The sequence below is a fragment of the Lemur catta genome, chromosome 15 (genome assembly GCF_020740605.2).
Source record: "Lemur catta isolate mLemCat1 chromosome 15, mLemCat1.pri, whole genome shotgun sequence".
NCBI classification, from domain to species: domain Eukaryota; kingdom Metazoa; phylum Chordata; class Mammalia; order Primates; family Lemuridae; genus Lemur; species Lemur catta.
Window position 1 is genome coordinate 20,409,106 of NC_059142.1, and position 24,092 is coordinate 20,433,197.

The 24,092-nt window shown below is 35.1% G+C and overlaps 1 protein-coding gene across 2 annotated transcripts in view; it reads left to right on the top strand.

The window, feature by feature from the left end:
* The window catches only part of NF1 (neurofibromin 1), a 248,794-nt gene that overhangs the window by 90,537 nt on the left and 134,165 nt on the right, over positions 1–24,092 (top strand). For both annotated transcript variants that reach the window (XM_045525424.1, XM_045525425.1), the window contains exons 13-20: positions 2,643–2,777; positions 6,118–6,231; positions 11,920–11,999; positions 13,511–13,634; positions 15,002–15,163; positions 22,789–23,038; positions 23,564–23,637; positions 23,842–23,925. In XM_045525424.1, coding sequence (XP_045381380.1) covers positions 2,643–2,777; positions 6,118–6,231; positions 11,920–11,999; positions 13,511–13,634; positions 15,002–15,163; positions 22,789–23,038; positions 23,564–23,637; positions 23,842–23,925 — 1,023 coding nt within the window. The remainder of the gene's footprint in view (positions 1–2,642; positions 2,778–6,117; positions 6,232–11,919; positions 12,000–13,510; positions 13,635–15,001; positions 15,164–22,788; positions 23,039–23,563; positions 23,638–23,841; positions 23,926–24,092) is intronic.

Genomic DNA, 24,092 nt, shown 5'->3' on the forward strand with positions numbered 1-24,092 from the left:
TTAGAATATACTAAATTTATAAAAAATTTTCTTTCTTCAATAATAAATAACCTTAGATTACTGTAGCTTTTTTACTTTATTAACTTTTTAAAACTTTTTGATTTGTAAAAACATTTAGCTTATTACACATTATACAGCTGTACAAAAATATTTTTCTTGGCCAGATGCGGTGGCTCATCCCTGTAATCCCACAGTTTGGGAGGCCGAGGTGGAAGGATCGTTTGAGGCCAGGAGCTCGAGACCAGCCTGGGCAAGATAGGGAGACGCCATCTTTCCAAAAAAATTTGAAAATTAGCTGAGCATGGTAGTGCATACCTGTTTTCCCAGCTACTTGGGAGGCTAAGATGGGAGTATTGTTTGAGCCCAGGAGTTTGAGGTTGCAGTGAGCTATGATGATGCCACTGCAGTCTAGCCCAGGCAACAGAGCAAGACCCTGTCTCAAAAAAACAAAAAACAAACCCCCCAAAACTTTATTTTTTCTTTATATCCTTTTTCTGTAAACTTTTTTCTATTTTTAAAATGTGTGGGTTTTTTTGTTTTGTTTTTTTACTTTTTAAACTTTTTGTTCAAAACTGAGACACACACGTTAGTCTAGGCCAGCACAGGGTCAGGATCATCAGTATCACTGTCTTCCCCTTCATATCTTGTCCCACTGGAAGGTCTTCAGGGGCAGTAACACCCATGGAGCTGTCATCTCCCATGATAACAATGCCTTCTTCTGGAATACCTCCTGAAGAACCTGTCTGAGGCTATTTTATAGTTAACTTTTTTTTTATAAGTGGGAGTACACTCTAGAATAATAATAAAAAGTATAGTATAGTGAATACATAAACCAGTAACAGTTGTTTTTTTATCATTATCAAGTATTATATACTGTGCATAATTGTATGTGCTGTACTTTTATATGACTGGCAGCACAGTAGGTTTATTTACAACAGCGTCACCACAAATAGGTGAGTAGCGCATTGTGCTAGGACATTACGATGGCTGTGACATCATTAGGCAATAGGAATTTTGCAGCTCCATTATTTTATGTGGGACCACCATTGGATATGTGGTCCATCACTGACTGAAATGTCGTTATGTGGTGTATGACTCTATTTACTTTTTTGGAAATGATTACTAAATAAAAGATAATTCTCTGATCCTATGTTCCTGTGCAATGACTGCATCAGGAAAGAACAGTTTGTTACACTTAGTTACATTGTAGTAAATAAATTTGTTCAATGAAAGTTTTACCTTGATATAAGGTGAAACACCTCAAAATGAGAAAAAAAAATAGAGTTTAATGAGAGCAAACACTAGTCAGAATTTATTAAATACATATGGTAAAATATTTGCCTTATAAAAGCAGTATTTATATGTTTTGCTATTTCTCTTCTGTGGTGACATTCTTGAGCATAAATGTGTACGTTAAATAGCTATTCTTCCCCTCGGAGGACCAAGAACCTTTAGTGTTTTTGACATGATATCAAATGAATTTCCCACACTTAAACATTGACAATAGTTGATGTGTATTGTAGATATGCAACTCCAGTTTTTAACTGTGAAAGACAGCTGTTTGCTTGGACGTTTTTATTATGTGTACATAGATGCTACATAGTCTACTATCTGTATTTGCATATATGCCCATATAAATGCATCCATGTCAAAAACAGATATTTTTTAAAGGAAATTTTATAAAAATATAGAGAAAGGTGATATTAGATTAAGAATATAATTGTTAGATTTAAAAAAATACATAATTGTTAAATTTTTAGTGGAATTACATCCATAATTATTTTAGTTCATCATAGTATCTCTGTAATTGAAACATATTTTCCATAATTTAGTCTTTCGGAAAGAGTTCTCTGTTTTATGAATGTTCTTCAGGCAAAATGCATGCATTCTGTAACTTGAGAAGATGGAATGACACCAAAAGAAAAATCAAATATTAAATACAGAGATTGCTTGTGTAATAGATTTCATCTATACTAGGAAGCACTTATTTTTACTTTTGTCTGAAATTTCTCTGAAATTGGGGTGTGTCTTACTTTGTATGGTATTTTACAATTGACAGTGGTTTTTCATTCCTTTTGGAACATCCAATAATGATATATCTTATAATTGGTAATGAGTCTATGAAATATTTGTACGTATGTCTGGGAAATAAGTGATGAGTTGCCCAATGTATTTATTTGGATAGACCAGATATTTTTTCTTTAGATTTTCATATTTTATAAAATTGTTTTTTACATAGATTTTTTTACAACCTGATATTAAGCCTTTAGTATTTTAATAAATTTTCATTAAATTTTATTAGACTGATCAAGAATAATATAAATGGTGCAAAAACGATTTTCATTTTTTTCTTTCTTTTTTAAAGTGAAAGCAAGATTTATTCAGAAACCATAGAAAGTTAGAAAGTCTACTCCACAGGCAGAGCAGAAGCAAGTTCTCCCTGCAAAAGAGAACTGGCTTGTTTCTTAAGCTTAATAATATTAACCTTCTGCTTACTATTGAGTGTTTCTACTAATACATGTTTGGTATAAAATATATGTTTATTAAAATCTTTTTTTTTACAATTTTAAAAAGTTGAATAGCTATTATTTTGAATGTCTAATTCTTAAGAGGTGATATGATGTTTCTGTTTTTGTTTTTAGAGTCTTACATTTAAAGAAAAAGTAACAAGCCTTAAATTTAAAGAAAAACCTACAGATTTGGAGACAAGAAGCTATAAATATCTTCTTTTGTCCATGGTAAAACTAATTCATGCAGATCCAAAGCTCTTGCTTTGTGTAAGTATTTTCTATGAAATACCTCAAAATTATGACAGTAAGTTAGTTTGGTTTAAATGAAATGCCAAGATCTTGAGGATAATTGTTAGCTAATTGTTACTGATCCTTTCTGATTGTACCTAAAACCTAAGACACCCCTAAGAAAACTAACTTATAGAGAATGCTAATATAATTAGATTAGATTTCTTAACCTGTCTTCTCAATTTCCTTTTTCATTAGCATACTTTGGTGAGATCTTCTGTCCTCTCTCTGTTACCAGGTTATATGTTATTCAGGCATAATCTTGGGATGGGGCGGAGATAATGAAGCAACAATAAATCACAGTGCTTTCTACATCTACACTGTTGGTTTTTGGAATCTCCAGTTATTATTGCCAAATAGTTTAGCTTTTCTATACCCTTCTTCCTGTTATCAGCCTTCTATTTTCACTGGCTCAGCCTGTAAGTACTGTACTGGAAAGAGAAGGAGGTAAAAATGGGTGTGATTAGTACTCATTTATTGTCATAAATTACTGTTACATGGTAATTAGGAACTAATATAAATGATGCAAATGATTGATAGTTATATGAAGTAATTAAAAGCAGGGCTCTGAGACAGACTGCTTACTAGCTGTGTGATATGGGTGACTTATTAAACCTCTCTGTGCCTTAGTTTTTTCATCTGAAATATTGGGATAATGGTTCCTGCCTCAGAGAGATTGTTAAGAGTGAAATAGTACATATAATACCTTTAGGAACAATGCTTGGTGCATAATAAACACTAAATAAATGTTTAGCTATTGTTACTATTTATAAGATACAGTTAATATTAACATTAATATTATTAATGCCCCAAATGTAATAGTTCTGTATTGTGAAGTTTATAGGATAACATGTTTTATCTTTGTTGAGTTTCTCCAGTCCCTGGAGAGCAGCACCAAGCAAGGTTTCTTACTGTTCAGTAACAGGCTTTTTAAAGTGCTAAGGTACTTTCAATTTTGATGGTGTATTTTTTAAATTACTATAATATAGGGGTTCATAACTAGATGTTCATGGTTTCAAGAATTCTGTGAACCCCCTGAATTTTTAAAAAAATGTGTATATGTGAGTAATTTTTGTAGAAGAAGGGAGAACAGAGAAAGAATTCTCAAATCAGTGACCCCAAAAGAAGGCCTGTGATATTTTAAACTCTTTGAAAAGCCCATTGAAATTCAGGAGTCTAATGGAATAAATAGTTAGATCTTTGGCATGGAAAAATTCCATGAAATCTGTCAATGAGACTCTATAAAAGTCACGAAATGCTCTTTCTCTTCATTTCTTTGTTACATATCACAAGTTATTTGTGGCATTATTTCATCATGCAAGTCACATAATAATAGCATTACCCTGTTTACATGGCTTTAATTCAGGTCCAAAGAAGGCACCAAAGTAACTGATGTGTTTTATGTTAAATATATTATTGTTTGAAAAAGAGTTTAAGCAAAACTTGCTATTTTCCAAGGATCATTTAAAATGGAAATTGTTTTCTTTGCTGCCATCTAGTGGTTAATAACTTTTTCACTTTAAAGTTACCATTCTGAGTCTTAGTAAATAGGCTGTCTCAATCATTGTATTATTAAAATAATGTAATTTTATTATCTTCCATCTCTACCATCTTTGTCCTAATTTATATTACTCTTAATTTTTCAAGGCTTCTAATTCCTCAGCTTGTGTCATTTCTTACATCCCCATAATCATTTCTGTGCGCTGAAATTATGGTGATCTCTTTAAAAAGTAAATCTTACCTTGCCCTTTGTCCAACTTAAAACCTTTTGTTTGAAATTGCTTTTGCTATAAAAACCAAACTTCAAAAAAAATATGCGAGGTCATGCAGTCTTTCTCCTACCTACCAACTATTCTTCCGCATCTAGCATTGTATTTTTCTTTCCCTTCTCTATTCATGATGGCCTTTCTTTCAGTCCTTCTTACCATATTCCTTCATACCTGCTCTTGTACTTGCTTTTTCCCCCTGCCTAGAATCTTCCCTCTACTCTTCGCATAGTAATTCCTACTAATTCTAAGCTATTATCACTGCCGTAAGGAAGCCTTTCTGACTAGGCCACATTTCCCTGTTACAGGCTTTCATAGCAGCTTGTACCTTTATAACTCCTATCTGATTTGCAATTTCATATTTGTCAGTCTGATTTTTTCTTTTCTTTTCTTTCTTTGGCTTTTTTTTTTTTTTTTTTTTGAGATGAGCTCTTGCTCTGTTGCCCAGGCTGGTCTCCTGGGTTCAAGTGATCCTCCCACCTCAGCCTCCTGGGTATCTGGGACTACAGGTATACACCACTGTACCTGCTGGTCTGATTATTTTATTGATTGATTAGAGATTGATCTCTTCTCTATGAGACCACATGCTCCTGGAGGGTGGGAAGCACTTCTGTTTTTCATTTTCGTCTATGGTATTCATTAAATATTGAGTTATGAATGAATTTAAATGTCAGAAAGTAAGCTAACAGGTTTGAATTACAGATATACTGGGATGATGGCTTACCTTAGTTATTATAATGGGGAAGAATCTGTAGTTACAAAATAAAATACGGACACTAATTGCATTGGCTTCACATAAATATATCAAAGTGTAAATAGATGCTTCTATAATAAATTATGGGAAGCTTTTTAGTCTCTAAACATGTAGACATTCACATTTATGTACAACGTTAATTTTCTTTGTACACTATGTTTTTCTACAATGAAAAGGACTGAAGTGTAGATATCTAAAGGTATGGATTCTAGCCCTCCTTTTGACACCAGCTGTGTAGGTTTGAGCAGGACCTTTGTACTGGACAAGTGGACTGTACAGAATAATCATACAGTCGTCATCCAACATGTATGTTCTTTGCCTTTGAGTGCAATCATGTATAAGCTCAAAACCTGAGTTCCAAACAAGATGTATATTATTTAGCCAGTGTACTATTGACCTCGTATCTTACTGATATATCTTAATGGAAAAGATTAATATGTAGGTTTTGTTTTCTCTTAGTTAGGATTTTTCCTGGCCATTATTCACATTGATGAACAAATACAGTTGTGGATTAAGAGAATCTCCAACAAAAGTAGTTTTGATTTTTTAAGAATTCTATTATTTTTATTGAGATATAGTCCACATACCATAAAATGCACCATTTGAAAGTGTACAATTCTGTGGTTTTCAGTATGTTTATAAGGTTCTGCAAACATCACCACTATCTAATTCTAGAACATTTTTAGCACTTCTATAAGAAACCTTGTACCATATAGCACTCACTCTCCATTCCTTCCTCCCTCTAATCCCTGTCAGTTGATTTTTTTCTTCAATTGGAGTTTGCTTTTTTTCTTTACAGAATCCAAGAAAACAGGGGCCTGAAACCCAAGGCAGTACAGCGGAGTTAATTACAGGGCTGGTCCAACTGGTCCCTCAGTCACACATGCCAGAGATTGCTCAGGAAGCAATGGAGGTAGGAGGAAAATGAATTCTATGCTTTTGGAGGAAAGCTTGTAACTATGTACATTCTTGATGTTCTTTTCGTATATGGTTTCTATGAGTAGTAGGTAGATGTCCTTTTGGACATGGTATGTTTGTGTCTATACATTGTTTTATAAAACTCCATTGAGAAAGAAGGAGTTTACTTGCTTTATGTCACATTGTACAAATTCCTATGCTTAATGAAATAATTCAAAATTTTCTAATTGCAGTTGACTTTTTTGACTTTTTTAATATGTATTGATTTTTAAATTGAGACATCATCCACGTACCATAAAGTATACCAGTTTAAGTGTACATATCAGTGGTTTTTAGTATATTCACACAGTTGTGCAAACATCACCACTATCTAATTCCAGAACATTTCTGTCACCCTAAAAAGCAACTTCATCACTCTCCATTCCCTTATCCCCCAGCAACCACTAAACTATTTTTTCTGTTTCTATAGATTTGCTTATTTTAGACATTTCATAGAAATAGAATCATATAATATGTAACCTTTTATGTCTGGCTACTTTGACTTAATGTTTTCAAGGTTCCCTGATGATGTGACATGAATCAGTATTTCATTCCTTTTTACTACCAAATATTCCATTGTATGGATATTGATTTTGTTTATTTATCAGTTGATGAACATTTGAGGTTGTTTCCACTTTTTGGCTATTATGAGTACTGCTGTGCATGTTTGTGTAAAAGTTTTTATGTGGACGTATCTCTTAGGTATATATCTAGGAGTGGAATTGCTGGATCATATGATAACTCTCTTGAACTTTTGAGGAACTGCCAAACTCTTTTCCAAAGCAACTGCAACATTTTATCTTCTCATTACCAATGTATGAGGGCTCTAATCTTTGCATCCTTGCTCATACTTGCTATTGTCTATGTTTTGATTATAGTTATCCTGATGGATGTGAATGCAGTTGACTTTTTAAAAAATTATTTTTATATTGATTACTTGATAGAGAATATGGTTTTAATTTAAATGAGTTTTATTGAGGCATAATTTATATAAAATAAGATTATATAAGACTTACAATATTTTTAATCACCCCAGTAAGATCCCCTGTGTCCTTTTACAATTATACCCCTCCCCCACATCGTGCCAGAGAACTACTGGTCTGATTTCTATCCCTCTAGGTTAGTTTTACCAGTCTAGAAGTTCACATGTTGAATCTTAGTGAATGTATTATTTATCTGTCTTCTTTCAGTCAGCAAGTTTTTGGGATTTGTCCATGTTCTTGCATGCATTAGCTCTTTTTTTGTTGTTGATAAGTATTCCATTGATGATTATACCATAGTTTATTCACCTGTTGATGGGCACTTAGGTGAACATATCCATTACTGCCAAAAGTTACCTTGTACGCCTTTGTAGTGCCTGCCTCCTCACTCCATACCGTTCTTACCCTTTGCCTGCCCCCCCATTCCTCCTTTGCAACCACTGGTCTGCTTTCTGTTACTATAGATTAGTTTGCATTTTATATAAATGAAATCATAAATTATATACTCTTTTTGTCTGTCTTTAAGTCAGCATAATTATTATGATATCCATCTATGTTGTTGCATGTTAGTAGTTCATGCCTTCTTGTGCTGTATAAGCACAATGTTCCATTGTATGAATATAGCATAATTTGTTCCGTTTGCATGTTAATGGACATTTGTATTGTTTCTAGTTTGGGGCTGTTACAGATAAATCTTCTAGGATCATTTATATACAAATCTATATGTGGACATATGCTTTAATTTCTCTTAGGTAAATAACTAGGAATGCAAAAATCTTACTATGTGGTCTTTACAAGAGGTATAGCTTAAATACAAGGACACTGGAAGATAGACAGTACAAGGATAGAAAAACATGCCCAACAAACACCCTAGAAGGCTGGTGTAATATATAGATACAGAGTTTAAAGCAAGATATATTACTAGAAATGAAGAGGGACATATTATTATTACAAAGAGAACCAACCTATCCAGAAAATAAAACCGTATATGAATCTAATAACAAAGCTTCAGAATATATAAATCAAAAATGTATAAAGCTTCAAAATATATACAAATATATAAAGTAAAAGGAGCTATATAATCCAGTTATAGTGGGATACTTAAACACACCTTTCTCAAAATCTGATAAAACAAACAAGAAAAAAAGGTAAGGAATAGAAGTTTTAAGGAACATGATTATCAAATTTGACTTATTTGACATATATAGAGCATTACACTCAGCATTTTCAAGTACACATGGAACATTCACTGTATCCTGAGCATAATCCAAGAGCCAACAGTTTCCAAAGGATTGAAATCATTCAAAATATTTTCTTGTGACCACAGCGGGGTTAGGCTAGAAATCAATAACAAAAAGATTTATGAAATGTCAAATGACTGTACTATGTTTTCATTCATACTCTGCTATTAAGATGTAAATTAGTATAACCACCATTAAAAATTGTTTTGCAATATCTTCTTAAGCTAAACATAGCAATTCCAGTCCTAGGTATATATCCAACAGAAATGCGTATGTACATTTACCAAAAGACATACATAAAAATATTAATATGTAATTTATAATACCCCTCTAATCAAACAATCCAAATGTATCATCAGTAGAATAGATAATTTTGGTTATATTCATTCAGTTGAATACTATATAATAAGAAAAAGAGTGAGCTACTGCTAAATGCAAAACCTGGGTGAATCTCACAGACGTAATATCGAGTGAAAACAGCCAAGCACAAAGAGAACATGCTGTATGATTTCTTACATACAAAGTTCAAAAACAGGCAAAACTAATCTATGGTGGTGGAAGGCAGAAGAATAGCTACCTTTGTGAAGGACTAATGACCAGGAGTGGATGTGTAAAAAGCTTCTGGATGTTGGTAATGTTGGTCTAGGTAGTAGTGGGGGTATATACTTAGTGAAAATTCATTGATCTACAGTCTAAAGATTTGCTATCTTACCGTACGCTTCAGTAAAAATGTTTTAGCACTCATTAAATAAAATCATTGCTTATATTTGTTTATATTGCTGTTGACCCTATAAATTAGTACGTTTCTTATATTCTTTTTAGAAGGCTGTTGGACAGTATTTGGCAGGAGCTATATAAATATTTCAATTTTTTGTCCAAATAATTCAATTTCTGTAATTTTTTAATCTTATGAATACAATTCACAAGGAAAAAGCTACACATATAGATGTTTATTACTCTTATTTATAATAGAACATTAAGAGAACTTTATTCACTAGTGAGAGAATGGGTTAATATTCAATAACAAGAGAATGGTATTTTAACTTGAGCTGTTAAACATTAATTAAAACCTATGTAGATCACACAGCAATTTGGAAAAGTATTTATAATATGTCATGTGAGTATACTGTGTTTGCAGCTTTGTTAAAATACATATGGAAAGGCTGGGTGTGGTGGCTTACTCACACTTATAATCCTAGCACTTTGGGAGGCCAAGATGGGAGAATCACTTGTGACCAGGAGTTTGAGACCAGTTTGAGCAACATAGCGAGATCCCGTCTCTACAGAAAATACAAAATTAGCCGGGTGTGGTGGCACGTGCCTATACTCTCATGTACTGGGGAGTCTGAGGGAGGAGGATCTCTTGAACTCAGGAGTTTGAGGCTACCATGAGGTATGATGGGGCCACTACTGTACCACACTCTAGCCCAAGCAACAAAGAGAGACCCTGTCTCAAAAATAAAAATATATACATGGAAATTTAAAAAGAAAGGGAGCATGGAAAGAAAATCTTATTAAGATGGAAAAAGGCTAACACATTTTCTTTCAATATTTAAAAAGAAGGCTTTATTAAACAAAAATATAGAGAATTTGTCACTGGTTTTTTTTTTTGTTTTTTTTTTTTTGAGACAGAGTCTCGCTCTTTTACCCTGGCTGGAGTGCCGTGGCGTGAGCCTAGCTCACAGCAACCTCAAACTTCTGGGCTTAAGCAATCCTTCTGCCTCAGCCTCCCAAATCACTGGGACTACAGGCATGTGCCACCATGCCCGCCTAATTTTTTTCTATATATTTTTAGTTGTCCAGATAATTTCTTTCTATTTTTTAGTAGAGACGGGGTCTCGCTCTTGCTCAGGCTGGTCTTGAACTCCTGACCTTGAGCGCTCCTCCTGCCTCAGCCTCCCAGAGTGCTAGAATTACAGATGTGAGCCACCACGCCTGGCCCAGTCACTTGAAAAAACTAAAGTGCCAGAAATTGTACCAAATTTTTGCATAGTAGTGACAAAATTGAAGTTTAATTTGTGTTGTTCATTCTTGATATGAAGAGTTTTAAATTATATAACTTTTGAAGATTCTCACAATAAATTGCAACTTTCACTAAATATTTAAAAGTAATTACAGTAAGAGTATTTGAAATAATATAGGTCTGGTCTTTATATAGTTTATAAATTTTGGAGTTATAAAGTCATCCAAGGTTAAACATTTGCATATCTTTTCCCAGTGTGAAGCAGGTTATCAATGCAGCGATTAGCAGTTCATGCATTTGATTTGGTTTTAAAAGAAGAAATAGTTTTCATTGTTTGTTCCAAATCGTGTTTCACTGTAGTTTTAATAAGAGGCTTTAAAGTTAGAGAGTAAAGAAATCATCAATATGTTGACCAAGGACTGAAAGAAATGTGCAGAGCTCAACGGTGTTTGTTGGGGGTTGGGGAAGCATTGTGAAAGTGGAGTTAAGATAGGATCATTTTGAAGGGAGAGTCTATATTTTACTTTTTATGCCTTTTTTGTGTGTGTGATAGGATCTTGCTCTGTTGCCCAGGCTGGAGTGCAGTGGTGCGATCATAGTCCACTGTAACCTTGAACTCCTAGGCTTAAGTGGTCCTCCTGGGTAACTAGGACTACAGGTTTGTGCCACCACACTGGCTAATTTTTAAATTTTTTGTAGAGATGGGGTCTTGCTATGTTGCCCAGGCTGGTCTCTAACTCCTGGCCTCAAACGATTCTCCTGCCTGGGTTTCCCAAAGCACTGGAATTACAGATGTGAGCCACTGTACCCAGCCTACTTTTTATACCTTTGATGGTTTCACAAATAGTAATTTATATGTTGTATATTTTAAATGAATTATTTAATTCCTGTTAATGTTCTGTGAGCCAAGTTCCAATTTCAGTTCTGTGGTCAATTGAATTACTTTGGGATGAATAGTCTGCCATAAAATGCGAAAGAAAGTCTGTTTCACTTCCTGTCTCTTTGAAAAATAATTTATCTTTTCTGTTACAAAAGAATTTGTGGTAAGCGAGATGATTACCACTTTAACTTTTGCTGTGTGTATTTTTGGCGAGCTCTCCTTGGGGATTCACTTGTTGTTTCACAGAATTCTTTCATATGCATTGAAATCATTTTGTTTCTTAAAGCAGTTTTTACAGTCATATATTGTACCGAATTCTTCAGTCTTTTACTTTATATGTGCATGTTTTCATTAGAGTAAGAATGATGGAAATAAAGTGATTTCCTTCTGCATATATTATTCCCTAGAGATTTGTGTTCTCCAGAGGTTTTCTCTTTTGCTTTTTACTGTAAGTTGAGGCTATAAATTAAATAGCTCACTTTTTTAGCATTTTAAACATAAGTAGTCCAGTGTTACATTTACCAAAAATGTTTTGACTGAGTCTTCTCTTTTTCTCTCTCGTTTTTTTTTTTTAATTCAGGCTCTGCTTGTTCTTCATCAGTTAGATAGCATTGATTTGTGGAATCCTGATGCTCCTGTAGAAACATTTTGGGAGATTAGGTATATGTACTTTTATTTTTAAATTCAATTTTAAAATTTTATTTTTTTCTTTAAATATCAACTCTGCAGTACTTAGTTCATTATAAAATTTTACTTATACTTCCAAAAGTTTTATGATTTTACATTTTATTTGACTTGAAATTATTAGAATATTTCTTATTTTAACTACAGAACAATATTGCAGCAATTTAGAGAATAAATTTTTAAAAATAGTGGTATATTTTATCGTGCAACCGTAAGTACTGTCATTTAGTGTATTATCTTCTGTTTCAGATTTCTATGTAGTTATAACTGTGTTTTTCATAGATTTTCATAATTAAAAGCCTAAAGTGATAAAATTGTATAACAATCATTTTTTTAAAATTATGATCTTTTATAAATTTTCCATAATACCAGTGCTTTTGATGAATAATTAATAGTGGACATCTGCTTAGAAGGCAAAAATACATACAGAATTTTATAGTCTGTTTCCTAGGTTATATAAATTATTACCTTTTGATAGCATAAAGTCACCACATTGAGGAAAATATAGATGTATAAACCTCAAGTTTACCATTGTCTTATAGAAATGGGTTTGCTGACTCACTTGGCCACTGAGTTAAACTCTAGAGCAGTGCTCTCCAGTAGTAATATAACGTGATCCACATATATAATTTTAAATTTTCTAGTTATCACATTACAAAGCAAAAATAAATAAAATTAATTTTAATAATATATTTTATTTGACCCAGTATATACATATCTTAGAATATTATAATTTTAGCATGTAATTAATATAAAAGTTATTAATGAGATATTTTTATTTTTTTATAAAGTCTTCAATATTTGGTATGTGTTTTATACTTACAGCATATCTCAATTTGGACAAGCCATATTTAAAGTGCTCAATAGCCTCATGTGGCTGACTATTGGCTACCATGTTGGACAGTGCAGCTCTAGAGTAAGGATCAAGAAGCTTGTTCTCTAAAGGGCCAGATAGTAAATATTTTAGGCTTTGTGGGTCATACAGTTTCTGTCATATAACTATTCAGTTCTGCCTTCGGAGCATGAAAGTAGCCATAGACAATATGTGAATGAATGGATGTGGCCAGTACCATTAAAACTTTATTTATAATAACAAATGGTGGGCTGGATTTGGCCTGTGGGTGGTGGTTTTCAGAACCCATGCCCTAGAGCACTAGGTTTATCTATAGTCTCTGCTGTGTATGTGGTTTATCATTTGCTTTTATGTCCACTGCAAGGATGGGATTCATGGATGAAACATTGGGAGTTTGATGAAACATAGGGGGCTTATAAAAGTACTTGCTTTTTACATATAACCTGTAGACTTATTTCCTTTGATTATGGTGCTATTGACATTTTGATAACTATTAAAACAAACCCTGCGTGGGATATTAAGGTTCTCTAAGCTTATATCCATTGTGAGATAATGCCTTTCTTATGTACTGATTATATCTGTATTAGATTATTTACCGATGATGCTGGTAACAATGAACTTTATGTTACCGCAGCTCACAAATGCTTTTTTACATCTGCAAGAAATTAACTAGCCATCAAATGCTTAGTAGCACAGAAATTCTCAAGTGGTTGCGAGAAATTTTGATCTGCAGGAATAAATTTCTTCTTAAAAATAAGGTAAGCAAAATTACCTCTTTAAAGATGGAAGAATATTTGAAATGACAATGAGAGAGGTTAAGGAGGTGTTTATTAACCAAATTAGGTCCTACTTCACCTCTTTCCTCCTACAAGGTTCTCATAGGGACATACATGTGCAGAGGAGAAAGGCTGACAAATCAACATTTTAAAAATTATTCTGAGGCTTTGGTCTTACAGCCACAATATTGATGAATTGTAGGTAAGTTAAGGAGATCTCTATGGGGCAAGCCTAGAAGGAGTAGGGACTGCTATAACCAAAGTAGGTTGAAGAGCATATTCTCTCTTTACTCTCAAGTTCATACATAAGACTTGGCTCTTATGGCTAGGCTAGTCCAGAAAATGTTATCTATCAAGAAGCTAAAGAGAACAGGTTGAGAGTCCTCTATCTAGGTTTATTTATATTCCTCCCATAAAAATTTCACCTCTTGAAAATACAACAGACTTCTCTCTTAGGGTGGAGTGAAACTTTTTGATCCTGAACTATTGAAACATGGTGAGGTTGTGGGGGATAGAGAAGAGCCTTAAATATGTTTTAACATATAGTTTCTATTAATATAATCAATTTAAGAATTCTACTATTGCATAGTTTTAGGAGCACTTGATTTAATGAGTTTTTATTCAATCATAGAATCATAGCTATGAGAAATCTTAAATGTATGAAACTCATATGCTTTTCAGTGCCATGCAGCTTGTTAAATTGTCTCTGTTTAGAAATGGACTAATGGTGAGATGGATTTATTCACATCTGACTTATCTTAGTGTGCTAATATAGTGGAATTTGGCATTATTCCACAGATAGGGAAAGAGATTAGACTTCAGAGTTTCATGCCCTCATCTATGGTATACTCTCCAGAGTATAAACATTGGTCATCCAGTAATGAAGGTATAGTGCTATGATCAGCAAAGTCACTCTTGTGACATACTTGGTGTATATACTAATGTTAATTAGTGGTCCAGAAGAGCTTAATCTCAAAAGAGTCAACTTCTAATTATCCTGACATGGCACAGGATAAAATATTGTGGGAGGAAATCTTTGTTGTTGAGATTGCATTACAGTTTTGATACATTAGATTTATGTTGTTGTTTTCCTTGTGTCCATATTAGCCTTAATTTATATTTCTAGAATCTGCTGTTTCTGATTTGGAGAGTGGAAAACTAAGAGGAGTTTCAAAGACATTGAGCAAATATTATTCATCCTAATGGGTTTCTAATGAACATTCCTCAAGGTGGGATGTAGGGATTAAGAGGAGAGGTTTCCCAAGTTTCAAATAGAAAGACAACTCAACATTGTTTATTCCTCTTGGTTGTCAGTGCTTCAGTAGAGCTTATTTTTTTCTTTTTTCTAGCAGGCAGACAGAAGTTCCTGTCACTTTCTCTTCCCTTATGGAGTAGGATGTGATGTTCCTTCTACTGGAAATACCAGTCAAATGTCCATGGATCATGAAGAGTTACTACGTACCTGTACTCCTGGAGCCTCTGTCCGAAAGGGAAAAGGAAACTCCTCCATGGTAAGAAGCTGCTTTTGTAATTTTTCTATATCATCATCTGTGCTCTATTTTTTTCCAAATGAACTTTGGTAAATTTCAAGTAGGTAAGATAGTAATAGTTAAAAACTGCTTAGATAGAACTTCTAGTTCTGTCACTGCTGTTTGTGGAAGCTTGGGCAAGTTCTTAACATCCCTGTGCCCAAGAGTCTGAACTTTAAAATGGGGATAATAATAATTCCTGGCTGGGCGTGGTGGCTCATGCCTATAATCCTAGCACTCTGGGAGGCTGAGGCAGGAGGATTGCTCGAGCTCAGGAGTTCGAGACCAGCCTGAGCAAGAGTGAGACTCCATCTCTACCAAAAAGAAAAAGAAAAAAAAATGCATAAATAAATAAAAATTAGGGATAAAAAAAAGTTTTGACCTGGAAAAGAAACTATTCTGTAATGATTTGTTATTTTCACTTGTATTATGATTTATTTATATTTAAAAGGAATTATATACACAAAAATCACAGAAACACTTATCTACAACATCAAGCAAAATACATGGTTTTTATCCCAGTAAATTTGTACCTTTGCTAGTTGGTACAACTTCTAAACTTCTTGGGTATGAATGGTTTTTCTTATGGGGTGGATGTTTATAATAATTAGTTATCAATTATAGCTTATAAGTGTCAAGTACTGTTTACACATCATTTCATTTAATCCTCACAACTCTGGAGCAGGAATTATTATCATCCCATTATTTTCTTATTTTAATAGATTTGGGGGTTGAATTCTGTTACATGTACATTATTGTGCAGTGGTGGAGTCTGGGCTTTTGGTGTACTGGTCACCTGAGTAGTGTCCATTGTACTCCATAGGTAATTTTTTATCCCTCCTTCCCTCCCTCACTCCCTCACTGTCCCCCCCTCACCCCTTTTGAGTTTCCAGTGTCCATTATATCACTCTGTGTGCCTTTGTGTAGCCATAGTTTAGCTCCCACTTTGAAATGAGAACCTGTGGCATTTATTTTTCTGTTCCTGGGTTACTTCAGTTAGGATAATAGCCTCCAGTTCCATCCAAGTTGCTGCAAAAGCCATTATATTATTTCATACTTTCTTAATGCTGAGTAGTACTCCATGGTGTATATATACCACATTTTCTTAATCTACTCATCAGTTGATAGGCACTTAGGTTGATTACATATCTTTGCAATTGTGAATTGTGCTGTGATAACATACAGATACAAGTATCTTTTGGATATAGTGATTTCTTTTCCTCTGGATAGATACCCAGTAGTGGCATTGCAAGGTCAAATGGTAGGTCTACTTTTAGTTCTTTAAGAAATCTCCATACTGATCTCCATAGAAGTTGTACTAATTTACTTTCCCACCAACAGTATGTAAGTGTTCCCTTTTCACTGCATCTACACCATCATCTATTATTTTTTCACTTTCTAATAGCCATTCTGATTGGAGTAAAATGGTATGTCATTATAGTTTTAATTTGCATTTCTCTGATGATTAGTGATGTTGAAAATTTATGTTTGTTGCCATTTATGTATCTTGTCTTGAAAAATACCTGTTTGCCTACTGTTCAAGGGGATTGTTTGTTTTTTTCTTGCTGAATTGTTTGCGTTCCTTGTAGAGTCTGGATATTAGTCCTTTGTTGGACACACAATTTGCAAATATTTTCTCCCATTCTGTATGTTGTCTATTTAACTCTTTTGATTCTTCGCTGTGCACAGGCTTTTTAGTTTAATTAAGTCCCATTTGTCTATTTTTATTTTCTTTGCATTTGCTTTTGGGGTCTTAGTCATAAATTCTTTGCCTAGGCCAATGTCCAGAAGAGTTTTCCCTAGGTTTTCTTCTAGTATTTTTATAGTGTCAGATCTTACATTTGAGTCTTTATCTTGAGTTAATTTTTACATACGGTGAGAGATAGGGATCCAGTTTCATTCTTCTACATATGGCTATGCAATTTTCCCAGTACCATTTATTGAAAAGGGTGTCCCCAGTGTATGTTCTTGTTGACTTTGTCAAAGATCAGTTGGTTGTATGTGGCTCTATTTCTGGGTTCTCTATTCTGTTCCATTCATCTATGTGTCTATTTTTATACCATTACCATGCTGTTTTGGTTATTGTAGCCTTGTGTATAATTTGAAGTCAGACAGTGTGATGCCTCCATCTTTGTTCCTTTTGCTTAGAGTTGCTTTGGCTGTTCAGGCTCTTTTTTGGTTCCATATGAATTTCAGAATTGTTTTTTATAATTCTGTGAAAAATGACATTGATGTTTTGATAAGGGTTGCATTGAATCTGTAGATTGCTTTGGGCAGTGTGGTCATTTTAACAATATTGATTGTTCAAATCCATGAGTATGGGATATTTTCCCATTTGTGTCATCTACAATGTCTTTCATCAGTAATTTGTAGTTCTCCTTATAGAGAGCTTTCACCTCCTCGGTTAGATTTAGTTCTAGGTTTTTTGTTTGTTTGCAGCTATTATAAATGGGACTGAGTTCTTGATTTGGTTTTCAGCATGGTTGTTATTGGTGTATAGAAATGATATTTATTTTTGTACATTGATTTTATAACCTGAGATTTTGCTGAACTCATTTATCAAATTTAGGAATCTTTTGGAGAAATCCTAGGTATAAGATGATACCATCATCAGGCAGAGATAATTTGACTCCCTCTTTTCCAATTTGGATGCCTTTTATTTCTTTCTCTTATCTGATTGCTCTAAGACTTCCAGTACTATGTTGAATAGAAATGGTGAAAGTGGGCATCCTTGTCTTGTTCTAGTTCTCAGGGAATGCTTTCAACTTTTCCCCATTCAGTATGATGTTGGCTGTGGGCTTGTCATAAATGGCTTTTATTATTTATTTGGAGTATGCTGAGTTTCTTGTGGGTTTTCATCATGAAGGGATGCTGGCTTTTACTGAATGCTTTTTATCATCTATTGAAATGATCATACGGTTTTTGTTTTTAATTCTGTTTTTGTGGTGAATCCCATTTATTGACTTGAGTGTGTTGAACCATCCTTGTATCCCTGGGATAAAACCCACATGAGTGTGGTGAATTATGCTTTTGATGTGCTGTTGGATTTGGTTTGCTAGTATTTTGTTGAGGATTTTTGCATCTGTGTTCATCAGTGATACTGATCTATAGTTTTCTTTTTTGTTGTGTCCTTTCCTGGCTTTGTTATCAGGGAAAGAGATTAAATACTGGCTTCATAGAATGAGTTAGGGAAGATTCCCTCCTTCTCAATATTATGGAACAGTTTCAGTAGGTTAGGTGCCAGTTCTTCTTTGTTGGTCTGACAGAATTCATCTGTGAATCTGTCTGGTCCTGGGCATTTTTTTTTCTTGGGAGATTTTTTATTACTATTTCAATCTTACTACTCATTATTAGTCTGTTTAGGATTTCTGTTTCTTCCTGATTTAAGCTTGGGAGGTTGTGTGTTTCTAAGAATTTATCTATTTCCTCTAGATTTTCTAGTTTGTGTGCATAGAGGTTTTCACAGTAGTCATGGATGATATTTTGTATTTCTGTGGTATCAGTTGTAATGTCTCCTTTTTCATTTCTCATTGAGCTTATTTGAATCCTTTCTTTTTTGTTTCTGCTTAATCTAGCTAGTGGTCGATCGATTTTTATCTTTTCAAAGAACCAACTTTTGTTTTGTTGATCCTTTGTATTATTTTTTTGGTCTCTATTTCATTTAGTTCTGCTCTGATCTTTGTTATTTCTTTTTTTTCTGCTAACTGGGTTTGGTTTGTTCTTATTTTTCTAGTTCCTTGAGGTGTGTACATTGTTAATTTGTGATCTTCCTACTTTGTTGATGTAGGTACTTAATTCTATTAAATTTCCTTCTTAGCACTGCTTTTACTGTATCCCACAGGTTTTGGTATGTTCTGTTTTTATTTTCATTTGTTTCAAAAATTTTCAAATTTCTCTTTATTTCTTCCTTGACAATTATTCAGGAGCATGTTATTTAATTTTCATTTATTTGTATAGTTTCTGAAGTTGTGTTGATTTCTAGCTTTATTCCACTTGTGGTCTGAGAAGACACTTGATATGATTTCAATTTTAAAAATTTGTTAAGATTTGTTTTGTGGCCTAAAATGTAGTCTCTCTTGGAGAATGTTCCATGTGCTGCTGGAAAGAATGTATATTCTGTAGTTGTTTGGTGGGAATGTTCTGTAAATATCTGTGAAGTCCATTTGGCCTAAAGTCCAATGTGAGCCCAGTGTCTCTTTGTTGATTTTCTGTCTTGATGATCTCTCCAGTGCTGTGAGCAGGATGTCGAAGTCCCCCACTTTTGTGTTGCTGTCTGTCTCTTTCTTTATATCTAGTAATATCTGTTTCATGAATCTAGGTGCTCCAATATTGGGTGCATATATATTTAGGATCATTATATCCTCTTGGTGGATTGATCCCTCTGTCATTATGAAATGACCTTCTTTTTCTTTTTTTTTATGGTTTCTGATTTAAAGTCTATTTTATGTGATGTAAGCATAGCTACTCCTGCTTGCTTTTGGTTTCCATTTGCATGGAATATCTTTTTCCACTCCTTTACTTTCAGTCTATATGTGTCTTTACAGGTAAAGAGAGTTTTTTGTAAGCAGCCTATAGTTAGAGCATTTTTTTTTTAATCCATTCTGCCAATTTGTATCTTTTAAGTGGAACATTTAATCTATTTACATTCAAGGTTAACATTGATATGTGAGGCTTTGTTGTTGTCATATTGCTAGTTGATTTCTAGTTGTTTTTGGATGTTTTTCCTCTATCTTTTGTCTTTGTAGTTTGCTGAACTTCTGTCATGTTGCCATTTAATTCCTTTCTCTTCCTCCTTTGTGTGGTTGTTTTAGAAGACCTATGAGTTTTATGTTTTTATATTTTTTCATGATGGTGCATATTATCCTTTTGTTTCCATGTTTAAGACTCCTTTGAGTATTTCCTGTAGGTCTGCTCTAGTGGTGACAGATTCTCTCAGTGATTCCTTGTCTTAGAAAGACATTATTTCTCCCTCATTTATGACATTTAGTTTGGCAGGATATAAAATTCTTGGCTGACGGTTTCTTTCTTTCAGCACTTTAAAAATGCCATCCCTTTCTCTTCTGGCCTGTAAGGTTTCTGCTGAGAGGTCCACTATTAGTCTGATGGGGTTTCCTTTATAGGTGACTAGATGCTTTTCTCTTGCTAATTTTAAAATTTTCTTCCACTTCAGCTTTAGTCATTCTAATTGTGATATGCTGTGGTGAAGTCCTTTCTGCAGTGTATTTACTTGCAGATTGTTGGACCTCTTGTATCTGAACGTCTAACTCTCTCTTAGTAGTCCTGGGAAGGTTTCATCAGTTATTTCCTTAAGTAGGTTTTCTAAACTTTTTGATCTTTCTTTCCCCTCCAGAATCCCAATAATTCATAAGTTTGGTCATTTTTCATGATCTCCATTTCTCCTTGGTAAATTTCTCATTCATATCCTGAATTGATTTTCTGAATTCTTTGTATTGGTTATCAGATTTCTCTTCCATCTCATTGAACTTCTTGAGGATCAATATTTGGAATTGTTTATCTGCCATTATGAGGATTCTTTTTGATTGGGATCCATTGCTGGACAACTGTTGTGGTCCTTGGGTGGTGTCCTATTTCCTTGCTTTTTCATGTTTCCTGTGTCCTTCTGTTGATATCTGCACATGTAATGTAGCAGTCACTTGTTCTGATTTTTTGAAATTACTTTTGAAGGGCAGAATTTTTTTCCTGAAGGTGTATATATGTTGTTGGTTGAGTAGGACATTTTGGCTTTAATTTTAGCTGTCTGCAGTAATGTATTCTTTGTATGATTTCTTAGGCAGTACACAGGGTTATGGTATCTGTGATTTCCTTGGTTGGTTAGGGAACAGTTATTAGTTGAGACTGTGGTGAAGTTTTGCTGGGACTTGAATGGCAGTCAAGCTAGTCTTTGGGCCCCAGCTATGGAAACAGTGGGCTGACTATGCTTGATTTTAGGCCTCAGAGCAGCTTACACTGGCAGTGATGTTAGTTTGTCTTGGGGGGGAGGGGGGCCAATTCTTCGGCTTATAGGTGACTTACTCAGAAGCTCATAGTTGGAGCAGATGACTGGGTATGTGGGCAGTTTCTCAGGCTCCTGAGCAGCCGGTGTGATGTGGGAAGTGGCAGGAGTGGTGGTCTGTGTTGGTATTACTAGTAGGCTAGTCCCCAGTCTCACAGCTACCTGTTATAGGGCAGTGGGTAATGTCTTAAGTGTGCTTAGGAGAGCTTGGTCTCTCCTGTCCGTTCCCGGCCAAGTGACTACTGCAGTCCTGTCACCTTGGACTTGGCTCAAGGGTGGGGCACCGCCCAGTGTTACACTCTCAAAACGGCGCTGGGTATGGGCCTGCAATCAAAGAGGGCAGGGCTCCTTTCAGACAAGCAGCATGAACAAGAGACTGCGGGGAATGCTGTCCAGTCATGTCTCCATCTCACAGGAGCCTGTAGCAGGGAGGTGGGAATTGTTCTAGGAGTAGGTAGGAGAGTGTGGGCTCCCCTTTCTCTCCTCACCTGGACAGTGCTGCAACCACATCAGCCCAAACTCAGCCCAAGGATGGGTCACTGCCTCACTTCAAACTCCCAAAATGGCGCCATGGGCTGATGACCGAAAAGGGCAGAGCCCTTCTCAGGCAGGCTGCTCTGGCAGGAAACTGGGGAGTGCAGTTTGCCTGAGACTCGGTCTCACAGCAGCCAGATGCAGGATGGTGGGCACCATCCCATATGCATGCTGGAAAGCCTGGTTTCCCTACTTCTCCCGAGGCAGATGGGCTGCAGCCACCTCAAGCCCAAACTTGGCCTAGGACTAGGACACAGCCCAGTGTCAGCCTCTCAAAATGACACCTTGGACCTGAGACCAGAAAGGCTGGGTCCCACCCAGGCAGGCCACATGGGCGAGAAACTGTGGAAAATTCTATTCTTGTCTCAGTATCAACAGTAGCCCACAGCAAGCCTATAGGGACCTTCCCATGGGTAGATGGGAGCACCTGGGCACGTCTATCCCTCCTCGGGGTTGCACAGTGGCTGCAGACGTGCCCACAGTTCCAACTAAGCAGTATGGTTTTTACTGTTGTCTGCTTTACCTGCAGAGTTTGTATTTGTTTTGTAAATGAGTTTCTCCATTTCGTGTTTGGGTAATACGTAATTTAGAATTGAATATACCTTCTACAGCACTGTTTAATTCTTCTCTATGCCCTTATTTCAGTCAGTGCCTCAGTGTACTTATTTTATTTCTTCCGTATAGTACGTAGATAGAATTTCCTGTTACTTCTTCCTTTGTCATTTATAATTGACTAGGAAGTACATTATATTTTTCCTGTAGTAGATTTATGTTGTGGTGCTTTACTAGTATCTATGTTAGACTTCATTTACGTTATCTGGAATAGGATAATACCTATTTGCATTGAAATTGGGCAGATAGTAGCCTTATGTTGGTGCAAATAATCTCATTTCTCATTTAGACAAGAAATTGGGAGGGGAATTGAAAAATCCCTACCATGGTTAGAGGGGAAAGCTCTTTAATATATGCTGATATATATGGTATAGTTTATTGGGTTGTTGGGTTTTATAAATAAAATTACCTAAGTTGCAAATTTATGCCTCCCACCCCTGGCTACCAGGATAGTGCAGCAGGATGCAGCGGAACCCCACCAATATGCCGACAAGCCCAGACCAAACTAGAAGTGGCACTGTACATGTTTCTGTGGAGCCCTGACACTGAAGCTGTTTTGGTTGCCATGTCCTGTTTCCGCCACCTCTGTGAGGAAGCAGATATCCGGTGTGGGGTGGATGAAGTGTCCGTGCACAACTTCTTGCCCAACTATAACACATTCATGGAGTTTGCCTCTGTCAGCAATATGATGTCAACAGGTAAGGTAAATGTGGATAATGGCTTTTTTTACTCAGGATGCCTTAAATTACATGAATCTGATTGTGTCAGGAATGTACTCAAGGTTTCTGCTTTGTAAGTTAACTGGGCTAATTCAAATAGCTTACTTGAAATCCTTTTCTAAACTTAGAAGGGTGAAAATAAATAGCATTTAAAATAAATTCTCTCTCACTGACTTTTTAATATGTTCTACATTTTTAAATAACTGGCGGTATAGATTACTATCAGTTTAGATTGTATAATTTACTCTGCCTGAATCGTATGTAGTAAAATTTTAAGCACATCGGCGTATGTTTTGAGTAAATTATAGGTAAGGATAACTATTTTATGCTGCAGACATAGTGGGATCCAAAATAAATACCTTTCCTGTAGGGTTGCTGAGAGGAAATTTTTGGAGCATTTCTTCTATTCTTCCTACTCTGCCTTTTGGGTGGGGCTTGTCACATTCTTCCTTGGCAAGCAGGGCTGTCAGTGCAGTAACTTGATTTGCTGTTGTCTTTGCTTAGGGAGAGCAGCACTTCAGAAAAGAGTAATGGCACTGCTAAGGCGCATTGAGCATCCCACTGCAGGAAACACTGAGGTATGCCCTTAGCAACAGAAACCTCTTAGAAGCCTCATGTTACATGCGTGTGATCTGGAATAGCTTTTGAAGCAAATCTAAGATATGTGCATACTACACATAACATATTTGTGCTATGCACCAGGTTTGAAACTTAGCTGTAACAAATTGATTTTTAGGCCTAGACTTAAAGTTGCTTTCAAGTGATAATTGCCTTCATTTTAGGCTTGGGAAGATACACATACAAAATGGGAACAAGCTACAAAACTAATCCTTAATTATCCAAAAGCCAAAATGGAAGATGGCCAGGTGAGTTTGTAAAGTGGATTTTGTCTATTATTTCATCTGCTAATCATATATACTTCAGTAATCTTTTGTGAGTCATTCCTTGTATAAACATACAGTTGTATTAAGACTAATACTTAATTTTGGTTCATCTAGACCTGCACTATCTAATATGGTAGCCACTAGCTAAC